Raw genomic sequence first — 20,997 nt, forward strand, 5'->3', positions numbered from 1 at the left:
AGATGATTAATCCAAAAGTTTCACACCACTTTACGACTAACAATAAAAAAAAAAAAAAAACCATATTTTCGAAATAGAGTCGGTATATATTCTACAACTATTTGAAAAAACAGTAATGGGAACTTGGCGGGAGGTTAATCATTGGCTTCGTCTTATAAACTAAGTGACCTAGTAAATTGAACGATACGGAGTCGGGTGGTTGAAGAATCGATTATCTTGTAGCTTGAGAGGCATATAATTTCTATTGCAATGGGCAATGGTAGATGGCGGTAAAACTCTACAGGGTGGGACAAGGGCAGCCTGTCAATTGTCAACTCGTGATCAGTGCGGTGATTAGTATCTACCAAGTTATTATGTGTAGATGGAGGAAACGGCCGTTAATTTATGAAAATTCACTACATCTATCTTATAGTTTTCACTCTGCCGATTTGGAAAGCGAAACAAAAATCATGGTAAATACAAAATTTTTTTCAATCTCATCTTACCGTTAAATTTAGCGTGCTTGATTTCTTGCTCTGCGAGGAGTTCGTACATCCCGTACCCCTCCGGCAAAGCGAGACCCAGAGAAAATGGTGTACCCTCGATCGGTATGTAGAAATATTTGTGCCTCCTCAAGGTCACCCTCTTCTGTGAATGTTTATTGGAACAGAAATCAAGTATTGGAATAGTTACGAAGATATCTGATAAGTGTTAACTGTCAGCACGCGGCACGCCTTTTCACATCGGCATTGGGTTCGCTCTTATTTTTTTCGAAATATCCAAAGAAGCAGGAGTATTATGTCGCATTAACAAGGAAAAAAAATGTCAATCACTGCGGTATCTTCCATATTCTAAATTTGTACCGATTGTATTTTATTGGCCCCTTCTCATTTCGTTTCTCCCAAATAAGGAAACTTTAGTTCAACTTTTTATAATGTGATATACTTACCATATCGTCATAGTGAATTTTCACAGCGAATTCGGTCTCTCCCTCCTTCTGATCAATCATATCGTGTCTCAGCTAGAAACGCAAAAAAGAAAAAATGAAGAAACAATACTAGAGATATCGAAGAACTCGATGATACATTGATACTTGTACGTTATACGCTGCTGTAGAAATAGTTGTTTCTATTACCAATCGCCATAGACATTACATATGTATAGGTATTGCCAGTCGCAAATCAAACTATAACCATTGACAACATAATGACTTACGTCCAAGAGCAGAGAGTTGTTCAGCGGATGGGAGGACGCCTCGTGTTCCGCCAGTTCGACTTCCGATAAATCAACGCTCACGTACTTTGGCCTCAGTGTCTCATCGTACTGAAGCAAAGTAATCGTTAACTTTCGCTCAAATGAGCAAACAAATTCTGTAGGCCAGTATATATCTGAAAGGTATCGACTTTGTCGCGGGATTTAATTACTATCAAGGAGACTGGTTACCATCATTATCGTTTTAAGAGCAGTAGGAAGGAGAGTAGAGCATGAGAGCACTTCTTTATGATTCAATGGCTATAATAGTCCCCAGATATGAATAAATATTGTTAAAAGAAAAGAGGGAAATGTCCGACATTTTTCGCCAAAGACGCTTTGGGTCACTTGAGGACGTTGTTTTACAATTAGATTCGTAAATGTAATTTTTTCGACTTTTTCTCCTCACAGTGGGTACGAGCCCGTACAAGATTCTACTCCCTATCCCTAATTTTTTTAAGTAACACTGCCCTCACGTGAATTTAATTTCCCCCATTGCGAGAAAACTTTATAGATTTTGGGCTAAAAATATGCCTAATAATTCACAGATACGTTTTCGGTCAGTTCCCTGGCCGCCCGACACCTCGTTCTATGCGGATAGAGGATTTGAAAAAAATAGATGTACCTTGTAAAAAAAATTCAGAATATTAATCCAAGACGCTTGTGCAGAGTGTTCAATAATAAAATAACCAAGCTCTAAATATATATATATATATATATATATATATATATATATATATAATAAATTGTATAAGTAACACATAAGCATAATTATTGTTAATGATCGACTTGCGGTCAGGAATGATATTCATGAACTTACGTCAATATTTCCTGGCTGCGTGTAATTAAACCACTCGTGTTAGGAATACAAGGAACGGGATACAGCTTCTGCAAGATACAGGGGAAATAAAAATACCTCACCAGGGGACGCAAATCCGGGTGGTACAAAATCCGACCATTGTTGTCAACAATGAACGAATAGCCATTGACGCCGAGCTGAAAATAAAGCAACGTCGTATGATATTTTCACGTCGTTATATCACACCTCGTCTATTGCTGTCGTCACGTCATGCGTCACAGTGTTATAAGGAGTCGTAACTAAATAATACGAACCTTATACGGAGGCACAAGCTTCTGTATCTGTTCGACCGGAACATCCGTACCTACGATTCCTAACAGATTGGCCACCCTCACCTAGAAAGATAGATACTTGCTCTGTATACCTAATATCGAATGCATACGCCTATGTAATTTACTTTATCAAAGGATTCTTTTTCTCTTCCGTGATACAGCTATAAGCATTGAAACAACTTTGTACTTGGATATTCACCGTATGGTTACGGCGGTCCAATATGGGCGCCGTCACAGAAGCCATCAGCTGCCCGCTACTTTCCTCGCCGTACCTGTTGCTCTGCATTTGGAAAGAAGAAAAGAATTGTATACAGTATACGAGGCGTACCCTGCGAAATCTCCATGTTTTGAATTCCACCATGTTCGATTTTATAGTAAACCTTTTTAGGCTATAGTAAGATGTTCTAGGCCCCTGCAGTTGTTGGTTTATTTATTATTTTTTTTTTTTTTTCTTTATTTTCAGCCAAACGTTTTTGATTTACGAACATGCAAATATTTTCTAGACAGTCGTATGTAAATTTCTCTCGAAATACATTTCTTTATGCCGATCATGCGATATCACTACCGTGATTTGATAATTTTGGTCCATTTTTTATTTTGTATTACATCAGGCCTTCCAGTTCATACGATCCGCCAATTCGATTCCCTTACACCTTGCATTTTGTCTTCATCCTCATCTATAATAACAGGTTCAGTTCCCATATGCTGGTCGGAAGGTGATTACTCGCTACACTGCTAGTTGTGCACAACGCCGGCTAAAATGCAACTAGTCGATCTCTTAACAATACATCATTCGCCCCAGGTACTTGATTCTTCGCTCATTCGGCTAATACATATAAAATTTATACTTTAGTCCGATCTTTCAAACAATTCAGTTCATTACATTCCATTCTCTCCAAAGTATACTCCAATTGCCAATCCCACTTCATAACACATCTACATGTTATGTTTACCTTATCCTCATTTGCAACGCTCCTGATCTAATAACGGAATAAACACAGCGATACTGTGGTATTGTAACTATTATAAAAAAAACTTAAGGAACGCAAGAATGCAATTTTTGAGAAATGTCTTGAAATTTTTGAACACAAACTTTTGGACATGACCGAAAGACGTTGACACAAAAATGGGAAAAACAATACAGGATGTAGGAATGTTAAATGTACTGCTATAGCCGCTAAGGTTTCATCTAATTGTAAATTAGAAATGATGCCGAGGTTCAAAACTCGGCGATTTCGTCTCAAATGTGCCATATAATTATATCCGATACCAGATCTTTTAATGAATGCGTGGAAAGGAAAATTAGATAATGAGATAAAAGTCCGCCTGTGCACAGAAAGCGCATGCAACTTTCATGGCCGATTTTTTTCTCGAGAAAGTCTATTGACCAAAGTAATTGGTTGCGTATAAGAGATGAATGAGAATTAAGTTGGTTTTTGTGCTACCCGGAACCAACGGCTTGGCATGGTTTCTTCACGTGTGGTGCTTAACAAACAATTGTCGTCCGCAAAAAGTAAGATCGTAGCTACCTAGGGTATACAGGTGGATTTACCTTTGCCGCCTGTGACATGTTACGCATCCATGAAAAGACCGGAATGATATGTTATCAATGTAAAGTTTCGATCATTACACTAGACCCCATAAGTCTGAAATGTACAATTCACTACACGGTTCTAATTCAGGTTGAAACAATTGAAAATACCTTTCCTCCAACGTATACGGACGTCCAGTGTATCGGATGATCGTGTTGATACAACACCATAGGTCTCGCCAGGACCTTGATATACTCGAAAACTTTTTCCTCGATTTCATCCATACTTGAAACTCTGGCGTAATAGCCTATAAATGATTTCAATGATCAATGATCAAATGATCAGATTTCCCCATTGGACGAATTCACGGGATTGTAGATGTGACTTTTTTTTTTTTTTTTTTTTTATAATCGTGAATTATATAGGTAAGTGTATAATGTTATTAATGTATATCTATTATCTATAGACCGATGACGAGTGAGTTTACCTTTGTTTGCACACGCCATTGCGCGTAGTCCGGGACTCTTTTCTCCGCCAACGAGATAGACGAATATCCTTACCGGCATGTGCGGTGAATTATATCTCTTGATAAGTTCCTTCGGCACGTCGTTAGTGTCGGACGTGATCATCATGATCGCCTGGTTGCACTGGCTACCCTGGCCGGTTCTGTTGTACTTGTGCAATATCTCAAAGGCTGTGCTCAGGGCCGCGGAAGCGTTGGTTGTTCCCTCCGGCTTCATCGCGTCGAGGGCCACCTTGAGCTCCCTGACGTTCTCAGGTGTGGCCTGGACCATACTGTCCTTGAAGCAGAGAACAGTCTCGTCCACGCCCTCTGCATAACGGTAGACGTTCACGTAGTCGTCAGGGCCAAGGGTCCCCAGAATGGCCTTGGCTGTCGCTACGGCGAGGTCGCGCCTCTTTCCGGACATGTAACCTCCGTTGTCGATGAGAATTGCTACGTCCTTAGAACTCGTCGCTCCTCCGACGAACCATCCGGAATTGCGAAAGTCGTATACATCACGTACCACCGACGATGATCGAGACGGCGTCGATGTCGGTAGAGGTGGCCACGAAATAGCTGGAATTCGTCCGATCTCGTTATACCCATAACTAAAGGATACTCGGCAAAGCGGACCGTCACCCGGTGACTCGAGCTGACTCCGTGCCTTAATGTACTCACGGATAACAATTAAGCAAGGTGGTTTATCTCTGACGGTGGGTGCAATCAGTCGCTTACTTCACCGAATATTCCCTGTATTTTACGAGACAATTACGCGTTCGACGTCAAATAGATCGTATCTCGAAATTGGCGAACACAATACGGTTGCATGGTACAATTGGAGATGATGTACATACAATAACCCGAGACCCGAGAAATGTGGTGGTAATTATTGACGACATAGCCAAAAGTTACTTCACCAGCCTGGGGCGTAAGGCGTAAGCGGACGGTCTTATACCGTGGTTTGTGTGAATAACTTCATACCTATACAGGTATACTTTAAAGGCATATTCACTTCTGTGGCCCTTGAACGTAAAGGAGGAATTTCTACCCACCAGGAAAACGACGCAGGAAGCCGGAAGTTGCTCCGAAGTATTGCCACGAAAGCGACGGGTCGCTCTCATAATTATTGGCGAAAAGTGGATCCAGATAGTCGCTCCATCGAATACCAGCGGCGACATCCGGGTCTTGAACCAAAGTCGAGAATGATGAAAATATACTCGAAGGTACTACCGGCGCGGTCGCATTGTTATGCTCGTTATAAGTTGTGCATGGTCGTGAATAATATGATACAAATGACATGCGTATAATTCGACATGAACATTAAGATATAAAGGAATCCTTACCGGTATCTTTGACGCCAAATGGCAAAAGCACCGCGGACAGGCTAACGTTTACGGGCAAATGGTCAAAGTGACGGCTGGGAGTCAGGATCATTTCTTGAGAACCGGGAGCAATTTTTTTATCCTTTGTAAATATATTCAGACGGTGGGAAGAGTAATACTTAGGGGGTGACTCAACGTCCCTCGGGGCAGAGACGGCCGCCTGTTCCGCGCTCTCCATTATCCGCTGTAACATTCGAATGTAATTCGAATTTATTGTTCGACCAACACGAATACATTAAATACAGGTAAATAAGAACGCGACACCCGCATTTTACCATAGTTCAGTCTAACGTCGAAACGCTTTGATTCAAGAACTTTGAAACCAATTAATTCTACCAAATTCACCTCATAGGTCGCCAACCTTGGGGAATCTGCTTGGAATTTTAACGCTGAGAACAGCAAAGGTTTCACGTTCAAATTCATTCACGTTCTCAATAGTTTTGTTAAAATTAGCAAGTTAAAGTTGGCCTTGTACCCGCAGATTTGCAAGAACTATAGTCCGAACAAAATGTGCTGTAAATGGGATAACATGAAAAGATTGCGTGTGTATCTCATAAGGGTCAATACTGCATGTCTTACAATGTGCTATTAAATCCCGTTTTACATTTTAAGAGTATGAAAATTGAGCGAAGCATTCCCCACTCCACCCAAATTGCTTCGTGTCACCATCAGGTCGCGTCTCGTTGGAGATTTACCATTTCCTCACAGATCCGTGCCAGACAGTCACACTCTTGTTCCATAACGAATCCAGAATCTTATAAAAAGGCGCCAACAAATCGTGTACCTCCTGCCCGACTTGCAATTAGTCTTAAGTTTCCCTTCATCCTACTCACAATCAACTGAATTCAAGGAGTACCTGTTTACACGCATTGACAAATAAGCTTTGTTTTTGAACTTGTCTTTGCAAGCACAGTGCCTACAAGTACACAAACGTCAGGTATACGCCCACGTGTGTTTGTGCGCGTCGTGTCTAGGTATGTATAAACACAAGCGAAAATGGAGAGTATTGATTGGCGGTGGTCTTGAGACGCGGCCGGCGCGACGCTGGGCGTCCCTACGACCGTCGTACCTCGCAGTCCACAGCCCTTATTCTTCTTCTTGAGCCGTTTAGGGCGCCTACCCTGGTCATCCCCGTATTGCCCTTCGTATCAGAAGTATAGGTATTTTTATCGCCTGCCACCTTTTCCCTAATTTCAAACACAATTTCAAAGCGCTGGTACGCTTTATTAGTATGACACGTATCGTGAACGACAAATTCGTCAGTTTTTTTTTCGGGGGCAGCATTCCGCAGTCTAGCTGTCAGCCAGTGTTTCAGGTGCCATTACTGAGATCGGCTGCAACGCCAAGATTTTAGGGTATATTACAAGTTCAAAACAACCTTGTGACCTGGCAGAGAAACATTGCGTTCAATATTAAAACGTTAATGATTTTCTAGAAAATGCCCATCTTTTCGACGGTAAGGGTGGTCGGCATTTAAGGGGTGTGACTCACGTGGTGGCTCATTAGGCCAAACGGCGAGATTGTTAGCTGGGACACGGGATAATTCAATGACGTTATATAGTAATTTTATACGTGACAATACAATTTTATTAATTGCAATTCAACTACGAACTGTGTTCTCATCGTAAAATTGAAGTTTTTTAATCAACGAGGGATGGATGAAATTTCATTCGCATTTGCGATTTCAGATGGTTGGCAAAGGGTTATTTATTGCAGAGAAATATTCTCTAGAAAGATATTCTGTAGAACATGTACCCCGTAGACCTGATCATTTCGTTCAGTGAGATAAGTGCTGCACTGGCGTGCCCGGACTATTGGCAAAAACACGCAGATTTAACTGGTTTTAAGTTTTGTGTGAATCAGTGAAAATGACCACTCACCATGACGGCATTCATTTTGAAATCCATCATGTTTTTCACTTCTGCTGCCATTTCTCGGATCAAGAGAAGCCCGTCCTTCCGTGCCACGTCAGCCTCCACTTCGTGATATTTCTGTAGGCAAGGAATAAAATTTATTGCAGTAACGAAGCGACGAAAAGTATCAGCTAGAGATAAATTCTCGAGTACTGGATATTGACTAGTTGAGTAGTAAAATTATCTTTCTTATCCATGCTCATGCTCAGTCACCACTCACGATCATGAGACCTGGCAGCTTTCAAATTAGAGGAGCTCATAAGTCATTGGTCCAACGTCAAGAACCCGATACTTTGTCACCTTGAGCAGACAAACTACCCTTTCGGCACTTGTTTTTTTTTTTTTGTTTTTTTTTTCAATTTTCAACGCAGAGACATCAGAGAGAAAACTCTGGATTTTTCAAATCAGTTATCATCGCCCTAGCAACGATCTGTAGTAAAGACCAAAAATCACTAACCGTCTGCGTCCTAATTTGAATGAGAACCTGACGGCAAATTCTGCAGTACAAGATGCGTTGAAGCACTTCGGTACATATTACCCACTTTTTCAAGCAGATAGCATAATAAGAAGAACGTGATGGAAGACTGCAATGAGTTTGCTCTTTCGAAGTAACGGCAGAAATTTTACGTATCAGTGAAATATTATGCATCAGAAACATTAGAAAATCCGCCGACAGATGAAAATTGGAAAACGATTTCGCAATAACTGCACTAACAATAAGTCTTCGGCGAGCTTGTAAAAAGATTCGCGATAAGAAAAATTTCCGCCGAAGATTCACGGATGAAATTGTTACTAGACTAAGGGTGGCCAGGGGTTAGCCACCAAAGCAGTCATTGTGTTACTCCTTACTTTAGTCATTTTGCAATCACTGTAATCACGTTGTACTCACGAAAGTGCCTGCCACCAAGGAGACATTTTTTAAATACTAATCATATCGTAATCATTGTGATTGCAGTAATCATGAAATCTTGAAAACCTTGATAATGTGAAATTTGAAAAGTAAAAACAAAATCACTGATGATTACAGATGATCGCATATGAGTGCTGGTTTTTTGTAATCAAGGCAGTCATGAAATTTTTCTGTAGTCATATGTAGTCAAATTTTCATACCTAAAAGGTGAAATCTTTTGCAATCGTAAGAATTTTTATATTATCTCTGTAGTCCGCTATCACTGCGTCGCGTTTTTCCGAGTGAGCGTGAGAGAGCCTACCACTTGAACGGCGGCTTCTGTCCGACAATCAATCCAAGATGAGTAGATAGATACCTACTTGTCGCAAAGTTTACCAATCCGCAGCTGTAGGCAATTGTCTGAATAGCCATTTGAATTGTAAGTATGCGCAGGAAGCGTTTTCGTCGCCCCTAAAAATATTAATTTCGTGGAGTTTCACCACTTTTCTCGCCATTTTGAAAAACCTTTTAGAAATCTTGCATTCTGACAAAGTCTTCGGGGTGTCGAATTTTCATACCTACAATAACGATTATTCATGTTATGCCGAATTCATTGAGTTGTTCCCAGTTCCAGCAAACAAATTTTTGTATTTCCCGAGACACGAAACCGGCTGTTTCTACACCTATCGTGCCTATTCGAGAGAACTTTCGATTTGAAATTATTTGCGATAGGGCGGGTAATACGATACCTGATAAATTAAAGCAAAGAAAATAAACATATACGAATGTTGCAATACTAATTGCCCGAGGAATTCTTCGTAATTTGCAAAGATATTTGGCAGACAAATCTCACTCGTGACAGACCGTTACCAGGCGAAATTAATAAAATATCCTACATGTGACGCTACAGCATCGCATGGAATGTCCCATAGATGCATGCATAATTAATTAATAGCCCTGCGTTGTACGTATACGTACAATTTTCAACGAACCATAATTATTACTATTTCCAAGTAATTTTCAACGCATGAAGTACGTACCGACGCGACGACGGTACACCCTGCGAGTGTATCCCTACCCCGTGCCTAGATAGATACGACAGGTATAGGAAGGGTGGTACAACAGGGGCGCTTCGCAGACGTGCTACCGACAGCCGAGAGACCGCTAACGATGACGGATGACGAACTACCCCTCCGCTCTCCCCAGGCCGCTGCATTCGACGTTGTCGTCGGTTGCTCTACGTACGTATAGCTCAGCTCAACTGTGGCCTATTCTTATGCAAGGATCGTTATGCCTGTAGAAACTTCTACACGCGTGAACGCAAGTGTCACTTTACAGGACTTCGGTTGTACCTATGGCGGATCGCGGGCTGTACTCTTTCGTATACCTGCACATTTGTTATCTGCACTGTGCAAAGTACCGCATACTCTGCCTTTTCGCCGAGTTACCCCTCCGCTAGTTGTTGGCTACATATTGTTAGAAAAGTAACAACGTTTAATTGTAAGTAAAGGTTCACCGATAAAATCGTGTGTGTTTTAGAAATACGTCCACTCGTCTTAAAGTTGTGAGATTTACTGTTTCTCCAATCGCAGTGATTGACGCAGCAATTCACGATCAGTAATTCAATTGATCATGACATGCGTTGCTTTTTAAGGGCCGAGATTATCTTCTTTAAATATACAGGGTGAGAGGGTACCTTCGTAACAGCATCTATGTAAGTGTTCGTTTGGTCTTTGGACCAACGATTTAATATAAGTAGCATATCCAATTGCTGGAATGATTAGAACGACCCACAGACGTACGCATATACCGTCCGTTTAATACGCACAAAACCATATTGTTAGTATCTTGTTTCTTTATAGAATGGCAGTCCGGACGCTTGCCGATATAGTATGCAGACAATAAGATTTTCTCAAAAATCGCAATCCCCGTGCCCTCAAAAAAGTGCTCCCAGTTGGTAACCAGTGCAGGTTATGAATATCATTAAAAGGGTACGATCAGGCAACTCGCTAAAACTTTACGTCAAATTTTTATGTTACGAAATTTTTGACTGCCAAGTGTCTATAAAAGGTCTTGGTAGCACAATTTAGCCAAATACACAACATTTACGATTTTAGCCTAACGAAAAATTGGAAAAAATTAAAGTTCGGACTCGATCGTCAAGTAAATTAAGTTTTGTATTTTTTATTTTTTTTCATCACGGTAGCGCTCCTACATCTGGATTATTGTACATGCAGAAACTGAGAGTCAGCAATTTTTAAAGAGAATCGAGGCAAAAACAAGGAGAGACTACAACGGTGGGAATATTATAATCAGCTGCAGTATGTTAAAAAGGCCTTCTCGATAACTTCTCGCACAAAATTGCAGTAAAACGACGTAGATGTACATATGAGTACAACTACATGCGAAATGCTCGATTTTCTACACCAAGGTTTTCAATTGTCTCAATTTTACGCACTATGTTATTGAGCGGAAGTTTACAGGTGGGTACCCACCTGACTCAATCTCGTTTCCGACAATTGTCAATTTTCCTTCTGTACGTGTAACAAATGTTGGTACGAAGGTAAGCTAGCACCCTGTATATTTAAAGACGGGGAGTATATCGTTTTTGAGATAAATGCATATTATAAATAAATAAACTACCTACAAGAATGCTGCATCAATTGACATTTTTGTGAACATAGTCTTGCCTCAGAAGTTAGAGACACAACACGTGTGTCCGAATGTTTATTACATGAATATTCTTAATTTTTTAATCATTTTACTTTACTCGCACTGTCTTTCACATCCATACACTTTTAAGTTATCGCTTGGGCACCTCTTTTGCAATCATACACGATATGTACGCTGGTCGGCGTGGCGTAGAAAAGAAGTTGTCGAAATCGATTTTTAACTTACCCGTTGTATTTCATTCATCTTTGTCACCTGTCTACCAAACTCCCAAAGATCCACGCCAAATTTTAGCGCCCAGTTCTTGACTCTATAACAGAATAACGAACCTGTGTGAAATACTGCGAGTGCATATTATTTAGGAGAATATTAATCATCATTAGCTGGAACGCAGACATCGACAAGTTGGTATAACATTTTGCGAATGTACTATCCGGCAAATGATTTAAATCTTTGCACGCTGTATTTTATTATTACTCTCGGTCATTCATATTTCGCTGGTAGAAAAGAAATATGAATTTCGATATCCTTTCAGAAGAATGCGGAACACTTCGGAACCGAAGAGCGTATAGAGTGTTTCTGGAAAAACAGAATTATTAGCTTGGCGTACCGATACGGTAGGGCAATTAAAAATTGCGTTTCGTTTCTACCAAAAGTACGAGTATAGTCTACAAACACTTCACACGTAGCTCTGGCTTGTATTGAGAATAACATTTTGCAATCACTAATTCTTAGCAACGGTTATTTCCTACAGGCCAAAGAACCGTCATTCGTCTTCAGCCATTGAAAATTTTCACACAAGTCGTGACTTACAAGGATATTCGGAAGAAACGCGCAGTTTCGAATTCTGTTTAAGGCAATATAGGTATGTCTATCCACTTGGCCCATTTAGCTCATCGAATATCTTATGGCCCTTAGCCCAAGTATTTCTACGTCACGTACTACAAGCGTAGGAGTTTTCCGAGTTCTTGGAAGTCCTAGGATCAGAGTTGCGAGCATCGGCAAAAGCTGGCACGCAACTGTCAGTAGGTGAACCTACAACTTGTAGGTACATACATACCTAGCAGCGTAACAAAGGTACGCGCACCTCTTGCGTTATAACAACTGTGTAGATACCCAAATAGATACGCTATTTACTTTATACCGGCCACCGGGGTAAACTCTATGAGTTTCGAGTCGAGATACCGACGCGTAACTGCGATTTCAACTCGAAACTCAAACAACCGATACAATTGCGTTGTATCAGAAGCATCACGCACGGTCCTTATACAGTTCCTACAAACGGCAACGGTTGTAACATCCCTACATGCCGCGTATATACGTATGTTATAATGTCATACATATTTGCACATACAATTAGATATAGGTAGGTAAACGGCACACACTTATCCGCAGATGTTTGCACGTTACGCGGTCACAACTGGCCGGCAATACCGAAATGATTCCGGACCCTTGCCCGGCCCTTCTTTCGCAAGCAGCGAGATTATCCACGGCAGAAGAGATTTGTCCGTAAATCCCGTATGCATCTATAAAATGCGAGAAGGACAGAGAGAAGAAACTGCGAAACACTCTATTTCTAGAGATACGGCAAGGATTCGCGTGATGAGTGTTCTTCAAAGGATTCACGCGCATGACAAACATACTCGTATTCCTAAGCCGCGCAGTTTGCGAAAAAATTTATGCAAATTTCGACTATTACATGAAAACAAGACGCAGCTCATGCACTTATGTTTATCCGGAAATTGGTGGTGACAACAAGGAGACACATGTCGATGATTCCGTTGTACTACATACAATTGAAAAACCAGCCACACGACTCGGAATCTTACGATTTCCATTGGCGATTGCTGACGGAGACGGTATAAGAAACCTGCAATAGCCGATTAAGCAACAACGTTACCCAAGTCCCCACGTGCGAAGGATCGTATCTGCTTCGAAATTCATTTTCAACAAAAGTTACACAAAGTATACTTTGGGCAGAAAAAAGTTTGAATTCGATATTATTATAGGTACGAATGCGTCCCAGATCTGGTACCCGTTAAATCCGACCGTACGTAAACGACTGATTGCGAGCTACCTCGAAGACGATCTAAGCCCGTGTGATGTCTTTTGGACAGCATCGTATACGGCATACATGAACATGGGACAACCTATACATATAAAATAATTATCCAATCAGTGACCAAGAGCTTAACGAAATCCCTCTACATTTATGCATCAGCTGCACTCAGAAATTACAAAATGAATAAAGGTATGCCTGACCACTTGCAAAGGAAAACCTCCAAGGGAAAAAATGCATTTATTCAAAGTGGTTGACATAATGATGGGAAAGGTCATCGCGTGAAAATTGTTTGGAACTAATTAAAATTCACTGTATATAGAGAGACTGCGTAATGGGGCATTACACCTGAAATCTCGTGCAATGTTTTTTCTCATATCGGACGAGGCGGGAAGAGGCAGCAGATATTACGTTATAAATTCAAACATATAATACAATTTGAAGATGACTAGTTGGAATTATCGCATTAGCAATTTTAGTACAATTACACCAACCTATTGTATGCCTGCCTATCTTAGTAGTGTGTTGATTTGGAATGCGAAGTCCTAAATATAATATTTCATTATAACATTCTAAAGACACTTATCCTTCTTCGGTCACAAGACAATCTTATATCGATGGCAACGAGGTTTCACTTGAACCGCGCCTGAAGGTTAGACTCGCCCGACTTTTTTCTCGCGTAATCCCATCTTTAAGCACCTCGTATCGAATTTGTATACCGCACCTTCGACTTCGCGCGGTCATACGTGTTTAACAGAATTTCTTTTTAGATTTTCTACATGACCGTTTAGTAGCTTGGAGATCTCCCTTCAAGGTGATTTTTTAAATATTGTTCGAGATTGTTCCTCGCCAAGTTATCCAATATCAAAAGAAATAATTTCTCAAAATCTTTGATCCTGCTTAACAAGTCAAAAAATCATTTTATGGAAATTTGAAAATAAACGAGCTTGAACCTCGAAATGCTGCTTTTCTGAATATTGAACAGAAAATGATCCGCAATGCCAGCTGCAGATTTGACAACTGCCCAAGATGGCTCTTGAAATTCAGCGATCGAGATTTAAACTCACCGCGACACAGCTTCCACAAAAATACCGAGCGTGTTTCCCGGTCGTACAATCTTGAGGAATAGAACAGTTTTACTTCAAAGCCCTGTTCTAAAATTCTTCCCACGTTCATTAATACCGGAGATATTGAAGTACAAACGCTACTTCCGGTATTAAGATTGCCCAAAGTTTTTTTCACTCATTATACCTATGATCAAAGTTTTCGCACACTATTTGTTTTGATATTGGATAACCGAATGAGTAACAATCACAGATGTTACGTGCTCATCGCTATTTCGCACTCACAACTCATTCTTGGTCTCTATTACCTGGAAGCTACATAGGTATATGTATTATTACGCCAGATTAATTGTAAACAATCCCTAGGGCATCCTATGCACACCCGACTATAGCCTCTTGTTCCCAGAACTCTGGTCATGGACTCTGCTTTCTGCACTCACTCCCGCATCGTTCCGCTCACCCCAAGTCACTTCCCGTCTTATACCTTCTAAACTGTGCACCTCGTCTTTACCTCTCGATCTATGCGCTAATCTTTGCGACTCTCTAATTAGGATCGTCACCACGCATTCCTACGTTTATAATCAATGAGTCACCAAGTCCTATTTCACTTACAAGACCCATGTTCACTTTCAACACCTCAATCAAGAGCCCTCATCCCAGTTAAACCCAGTCGCACTGTATTCCCTGCCGCTCGGGCATAAACGACCCTCAATTCGCACCACAGACAATATTGAAAAAATGATTTTGAATGGAAAACGCCAATCTGCAACTCCGGGCTATCTTGAAAATTTGAAGAACAGTTCTGTTGTTTGCGTTAACGGTGCAAAGTCGAAGGTTCAATTTAAAAATTTGGCATGGGTGACTTAAAGATAGAATTACTCTACAAAAAATGCATATAGACTAAATGTGATGGAACTTGAAGCCAAGATTTGCAGTTTTAAAATCGTTTTCGATTCAACTTTCTACTTGCATTTTACGCAAAGTTTCTGCGTTTCAAAGTTGGATCTTTCTACAGCAAAAGCGGGAGGGAAGGGGCTCGTTAATTTTTTTCACGAGTGTATTTACGTTCTTCCACACTGACAGTGAGAAAAAAGTGAGACGTATTATTTATTACAGAAAGTAACAAAAGTTTTGAGACCTCGCAATATAGTGTCTCGATGTTCGTCACAAAATCAGAACTTTTCAAACTGTCGAATTAACTGAAAATCAAACCGTAGAAGTCACACGAAAAGTCTGGTAGCCAAAAATCATTTAAAATAGCAGATGAAATTGAACATGATGACGATTTAGACGTACAAATTTCACGAGAGATGCTCTACGTCTAAAGGCCTCAAAAAAGTAACGTCAATTTTCGCATATGTCAACTTGCTCCTAATTGCCTTATACCTATACCTATCGTGTTGTGAAGTTGCGCGCTTTGGTCCTAAATTCGAAAAGAAAATCCACTTGCAACAAATATTAAGTTTAGTTGAGGAGGAATTTTTGCGATTTGCAATTTTAAATTAGGCTAATTCTGAACTCTAATCAAGTCTTCTGTATAAAAACGGCAGAAAAAGCAGAAAGTGTATGAAAATCCGGAAAATGTGACCAAAAGTGACATTGTGTACAAAAAGTAGGTAAAATCGGCTTTAGTGACTGATCACCAGAAGTCCCGCATGAATTCAATTCACTTTGCAAATTTGTATTGAATCTGCGTCAGGGGATATGTTGACGACTCGTCTGAGACGCTGCAAAGACAGATGACATGTCTAATTCAAAAACTGAGAATAATCAATTAGTAACCCACCCGTTCTGAAATTTCGTTCTTAGTTCGCTTTTAGTGTTTTCCAAACTGGACTGTGATTAATTGTAAATGGAATAATAAATCGTCTATAAATTTGTGTTAATTAATCTACGGTTATATGATATGAACGGAGGGTCTTCGTAAGATGTCACGGTACCGACATGTCACTTATAATTCTTGGATACTGGACTCAACGATGTTATTTTTTTCTCATTTGCGTTATACCTTTTTAAGTCAATTACGTTTCACACCTTTTGACTACGATAGCGCATTACGATTTCATTTAAACTTACGAATATAAAGATTTGTCTCGCATTGTTACATTCGTACCAAATCTCAGAATCAAAATTGATTTAGGGTAGAGAGGAAATTATTGAGTTATTAATATCATATTTAGCTATACATCAAACTGCATTAAGATGAACGCGCACAATGTACACCGGAATGCAATGTGAACACACATGATATCTCTACAGAGCGGCATTTGAACTTGAGCTAAAATATCATCCATAACACGCTACCCGTTGTTATAATTTTTTTTTACAATTTTTTTCCAGCACAAATTGTTCATATGTTATATTATTGATATAACTGAACGTCTTTAAGTCGCCGTATTTATGTGCCAGCTATGTACATCGAGTTATGCATCGGTTGATATAGGTATATGTATAATTGGTCGATAGACGATGGTAGAAGAAATGTAAAAAAATAGTAGAATTATCGGAAAATTTTTATGGCGATGCAAACGATGTTATTGTACTACACTCGCTTGTTTCGGCCAATTATTTATGTATACATACATCTATGCGTGTAGGTAAAAATGCCAGTTGGATGTGGGAGAGACACGTACAATTTACGTTAAATTACACCGATGGAGGGCAATCCTCGCTTCAAACAAAGTACGGTGATGTCGCGCAACTACAGAAAAACGAGGGGGACTCGAGTAAAATTTAAGTAATACCGAGCTTTACGTTTTTGAAATAACTAAAACGGAAGTAATGAAAAGTTTATTTCGTACAAGATTTGGATTGATAGTATGTGTGACCTGAAAAAAAATTTCCATCTTCTTCGATGAAAGTGTGTACGCAAACAAATTTTGGCAGAAAATTTTCTGTCCCCCGCTGCCAAAAATTTCACGCCCCCCTCCCCCCGCCCGCAAAACCCGTAGTACCGTTATGTAATCCGTATTCCTATAGACAACTAGTCATCGAGAATTACGTGTAAATTGCATCATGCACGTGTGCGTTATCTATAACTATGCCTATAGATATAGATAGATTTGCGTAAAGGGTATACTAACTCGTTGTGAGGAATATCTTCTTCTTGTTGGCGGGAAGTTTCTGCTCTCAGCAGAAGGATTACACCAAAACACAGAATTTTTACGCAAGCGAAAGCCATTTTGATTGAGATACTGATTGAGATTTAATAATATTACACCGGGTAGAAATTGATAGCGTTCACGTCGAAGCCGAAGAATATGAATTGTAAAACATGCAGTACAAACTATCTCAACGTATCGTCAATTATTTTCGTCGCGAATCCGAATAGCAGGTATAATTATTATTTTTCTAGTCACTTTTGCCCGGTTCTCGATTTAAATGATGAAACTGGATCTCGGGTTTATGCCTCGACTTGGTTCACATATTTTTGTCAACGTACGAGAGTATATCGACACACCGCCTTGACGAACCGCTCAACGATTGTGATTTTTATTTCTTCAGAGTGCTCCACCACAATTAGTGGTACTATTCTTATTATTATTGCACATTTGTCGCACTCGAATCTTTGCACTTTATGACACCAGTTTTCACTCGTGCTGCCTTTTCTATTGTCTTTATCGTGAAATCGGACCGGCGACCAGCCCTCTTCACATCTAGGGCTCTCAGGGCACGGCGGGTAGTCGAAGCTGGTTTTGATTCCGCAGGAACTCTCGTTATCACTCCGTAAGAACGCTATATAGAGAGGTCCGGATGAAGATTCAAACTGTCCGCAACAGCGTTGAAACGAGTATGTAGTCCAACGTTTGAAAACATCGAATTTCGCTGCCCGCGGACCGTGCACGTTGGGTGGAAATCCGTATATCTGGGTTTTATCGGCGAAGAAAAACGAAACACAAATGGAAGTCACTCCCCTTGCGAATATAAATTACACGCGATCAATCGCTCTCAGTCACGATGAAAATATTGTTGAAAATTGGCTAAGCTACGCGAAAGCACACTAAACAGTTTAAAAAATTCTAAACGACATCGAACGTTATTCGGGTAATTTTTTCGTTTCCTTAGGCGATTAATTCGGATGTGACGTTGACTTCGGCGACAAACAGCTCCCAGTGACACTTCTTGTTCGTTTAAGCAAAAACTGACGATTCCCGTCCCGTATGATATTGGTTTCACGTGCCTCCGTTAACACACGATATATTCGAGAATACAATTCCATGAGTATTCACGCATTCCCTTGCCTTATTCGTAGAGAAACACGGTCGAGAAACACAATCATCTTGGAGGCGAACCTTGGACTTGCGCTGGCGCAGTCCTTTTACTACGTACTACGTTACGCTGATACGTAGCGGTGGTCTACGTCGTCGTCGTCGTCGTTCGGCAGGTCGCGGGGCGCAGGGCGCGGTCCAGCTATACGGGGTACAGAGGGCTGAGGGCTGTGCGGGGGTGATACGGTGGCGGAAGGTAGATTTTTCTGGAGGAAAGGAACGGGGCGACAAGCAGCCCCGGTACCCGGACCCGCGTCGCTATGTGCGATTTCTACGGCGCGCAGCCGCCGCATCATTGATTTAACCCTGCGTATACCTATTGTACTACGTTCTTCCTCGTGTGTATTACGTAAAGTGCCTCTGGGCCGAGGCGCAAGGTAGCACGAGAGGTGCACGGGATCAGGCGGAGGTGACTTTGCCGATTTCACTCCGTTGAGTAAGAGACCTTCGAATCAAAGACTCGCGGGACCAGCCATGCTTAATTACAAATAGTAGCGCTAAATTTGAATCACGCAATCTAAAGTATACCCAATTCACGCCAACTATTTTAGTCATTGCAATCGTTGAACAGTTTCCAAAGTGGTAGCGGACGGCCAATATGTATATTTTTCGCGTAACGCAATACATTTTAACTTCGCTACTATTAAAACGGTGGATCTACCAAGAAAAAGTTACAGTTACGCCTACTGAGGAACCCTATATTTTTTCCTCGTCTTGTGGAAAATTCGGTTGGGACACGGTATTGTTCTGGTATATTATCCTGGTTGCTGCACCAATGGCTTGTCGAAAATGCTTATTACACACTCTTTGATTTTTCTAGGGGGTTTGGAGCGTGACGCCAAGTGATTAAGGGGGTGCCCTGGTCAATTTCGATGTTTACGTATTAGTATATATATATATATATATCCACATATCCAGATCCACGTATCTCAAACGCGAAAATGGGCTCAAAAGTCCCGTTCTATGCACAATTCTGAAAAAAAAGAAACTCCAATACATTTTCATTTGATGCAGAAATAAAGAAATACGTTGTTGCAGATAAATTCGCAATATATTCAATCCCACCGGACCCATACCAATAAATAGAGGTTATAAATAGGCAGTCTGTATATCTCCTTTCTCGAAGCAACGTCGTTAACTAAACGGTTGCTGAAGATTGCTATAGACAGCCGGCTAAGCGGCACCTTTCGAAGCTCTTGGCTCAGCGGGTTCAGCGCAGCTAGGTGCGCGAGGATACGGATAACTGACTAATTTAGCATCGTAGGACATTACCGTCATGATGGGAGGTGTATGTTCTTTCGATGGGCACATTTTCGTCCCATTTTGAGCAGACCATATTTGATTCTGAGCCCAATGAAAGCCATCTCGAAAATGTACAAAGTGGAGTCTACACGTATACCGTGCACATACCATGTGGAGATTTTCACACTTTAAAATGTGCGCAAAATGATCTCGAATGCGATTGGTTGAAAATCCAAGAAGGCTTCCATGGGGCGCGGGACGCGATTGGTTCTTACAGATGGCTTTGCAAGAACCTATCTCATCTCGTGGCCGCTATGCTGGCGTTGTAATATTGGGATTGTAAGACTTCCAATTAACAATCCCAGATTTTTTTATTCTTACGATAAAAATGCAACTGACAACCACTGACTCAATCACGTCGTTTTGATCAGTTTTAATCACTGAATTTTGTCGGTGCCCATTGTTGGGGGTGTCTTTTTGCTGCCGACGGCGTAGCGCTGCCGCATCAATTTGACGCCCGTGAAAATCCAGCCATAGGTACCACGTGCAACAGAGACAGAAGTAACGTTCTACTACCGGACAGTCGCACAGTGGTGAGTAACACGAATGAAGACAGTAGACACTGAGGGTGCCAGTCCCCAGGATTAAAATTCAATTTCGTTAGCCTGATGGAAATAATTTCTACGCCGAACCACGAATTTTATTTTACGATTAAGTAAAGGAATTCGAACTCTTTCGTAGTTTTGGCATAAAATTTTTTGTAATTCTTCATACGTTTTCGTCGCATGTGACAGATAAGTGTAGAATGGCTTGCATTTACTCGATCGTTTTCCTTCTATCAAATGTTGAAATGGGTAAAAATTCCTGGTTTAGAACAGTAACAAATGTTTTTTATAAGACTAGCGTATTGAGTCAAGGTCAGTTCATGAATATACGATAGATTCTCTAAATTCGTCTAGATGATACACAATAGATGAGAAGATCAATCTTCAAATGAAGACTCAAATTCTGCTTTACAGGTTTATCCTGCCGCAATAAGTTTTCCTTCCGACAATGAGCGAGATACGACAAGTAGCGGTGGTTTGAGAAGAGTATTGCATACTCTCTTTTACAGA

At 40.7% G+C, this 20,997-nt stretch overlaps 1 protein-coding gene across 2 annotated transcripts in view; it reads right to left on the minus strand.

Annotated features, from left to right (window-relative positions):
• LOC107216659 (voltage-dependent calcium channel subunit alpha-2/delta-4) overlaps positions 1-18,885 on the minus strand; it is a 30,103-nt gene extending 11,218 nt beyond the window's left edge. For both annotated transcript variants that reach the window (XM_046741122.1, XM_015653916.2), the window contains exons 1-14: positions 17,456-18,885; positions 11,478-11,559; positions 7,658-7,768; positions 5,739-5,961; positions 5,448-5,579; positions 4,381-4,971; positions 4,064-4,200; positions 2,561-2,641; positions 2,344-2,424; positions 2,152-2,226; positions 2,051-2,065; positions 1,195-1,302; positions 929-1,000; positions 486-627 (exon numbers count right to left, since the gene is read on the minus strand). In XM_046741122.1, the coding sequence (XP_046597078.1) occupies positions 486-627; positions 929-1,000; positions 1,195-1,302; positions 2,051-2,065; positions 2,152-2,226; positions 2,344-2,424; positions 2,561-2,641; positions 4,064-4,200; positions 4,381-4,971; positions 5,448-5,579; positions 5,739-5,961; positions 7,658-7,768; positions 11,478-11,559; positions 17,456-17,553 (1,948 nt within the window). In that variant the 5' untranslated portion in view covers positions 17,554-18,885. The remainder of the gene's footprint in view (positions 1-485; positions 628-928; positions 1,001-1,194; positions 1,303-2,050; positions 2,066-2,151; positions 2,227-2,343; positions 2,425-2,560; positions 2,642-4,063; positions 4,201-4,380; positions 4,972-5,447; positions 5,580-5,738; positions 5,962-7,657; positions 7,769-11,477; positions 11,560-17,455) is intronic.
• Positions 18,886-20,997: the final 2,112 nt, after the last annotated feature.

This window comes from Neodiprion lecontei, chromosome 1, assembly GCF_021901455.1.
Source record: "Neodiprion lecontei isolate iyNeoLeco1 chromosome 1, iyNeoLeco1.1, whole genome shotgun sequence".
Taxonomy (NCBI): Eukaryota; Metazoa; Arthropoda; class Insecta; order Hymenoptera; family Diprionidae; genus Neodiprion; species Neodiprion lecontei.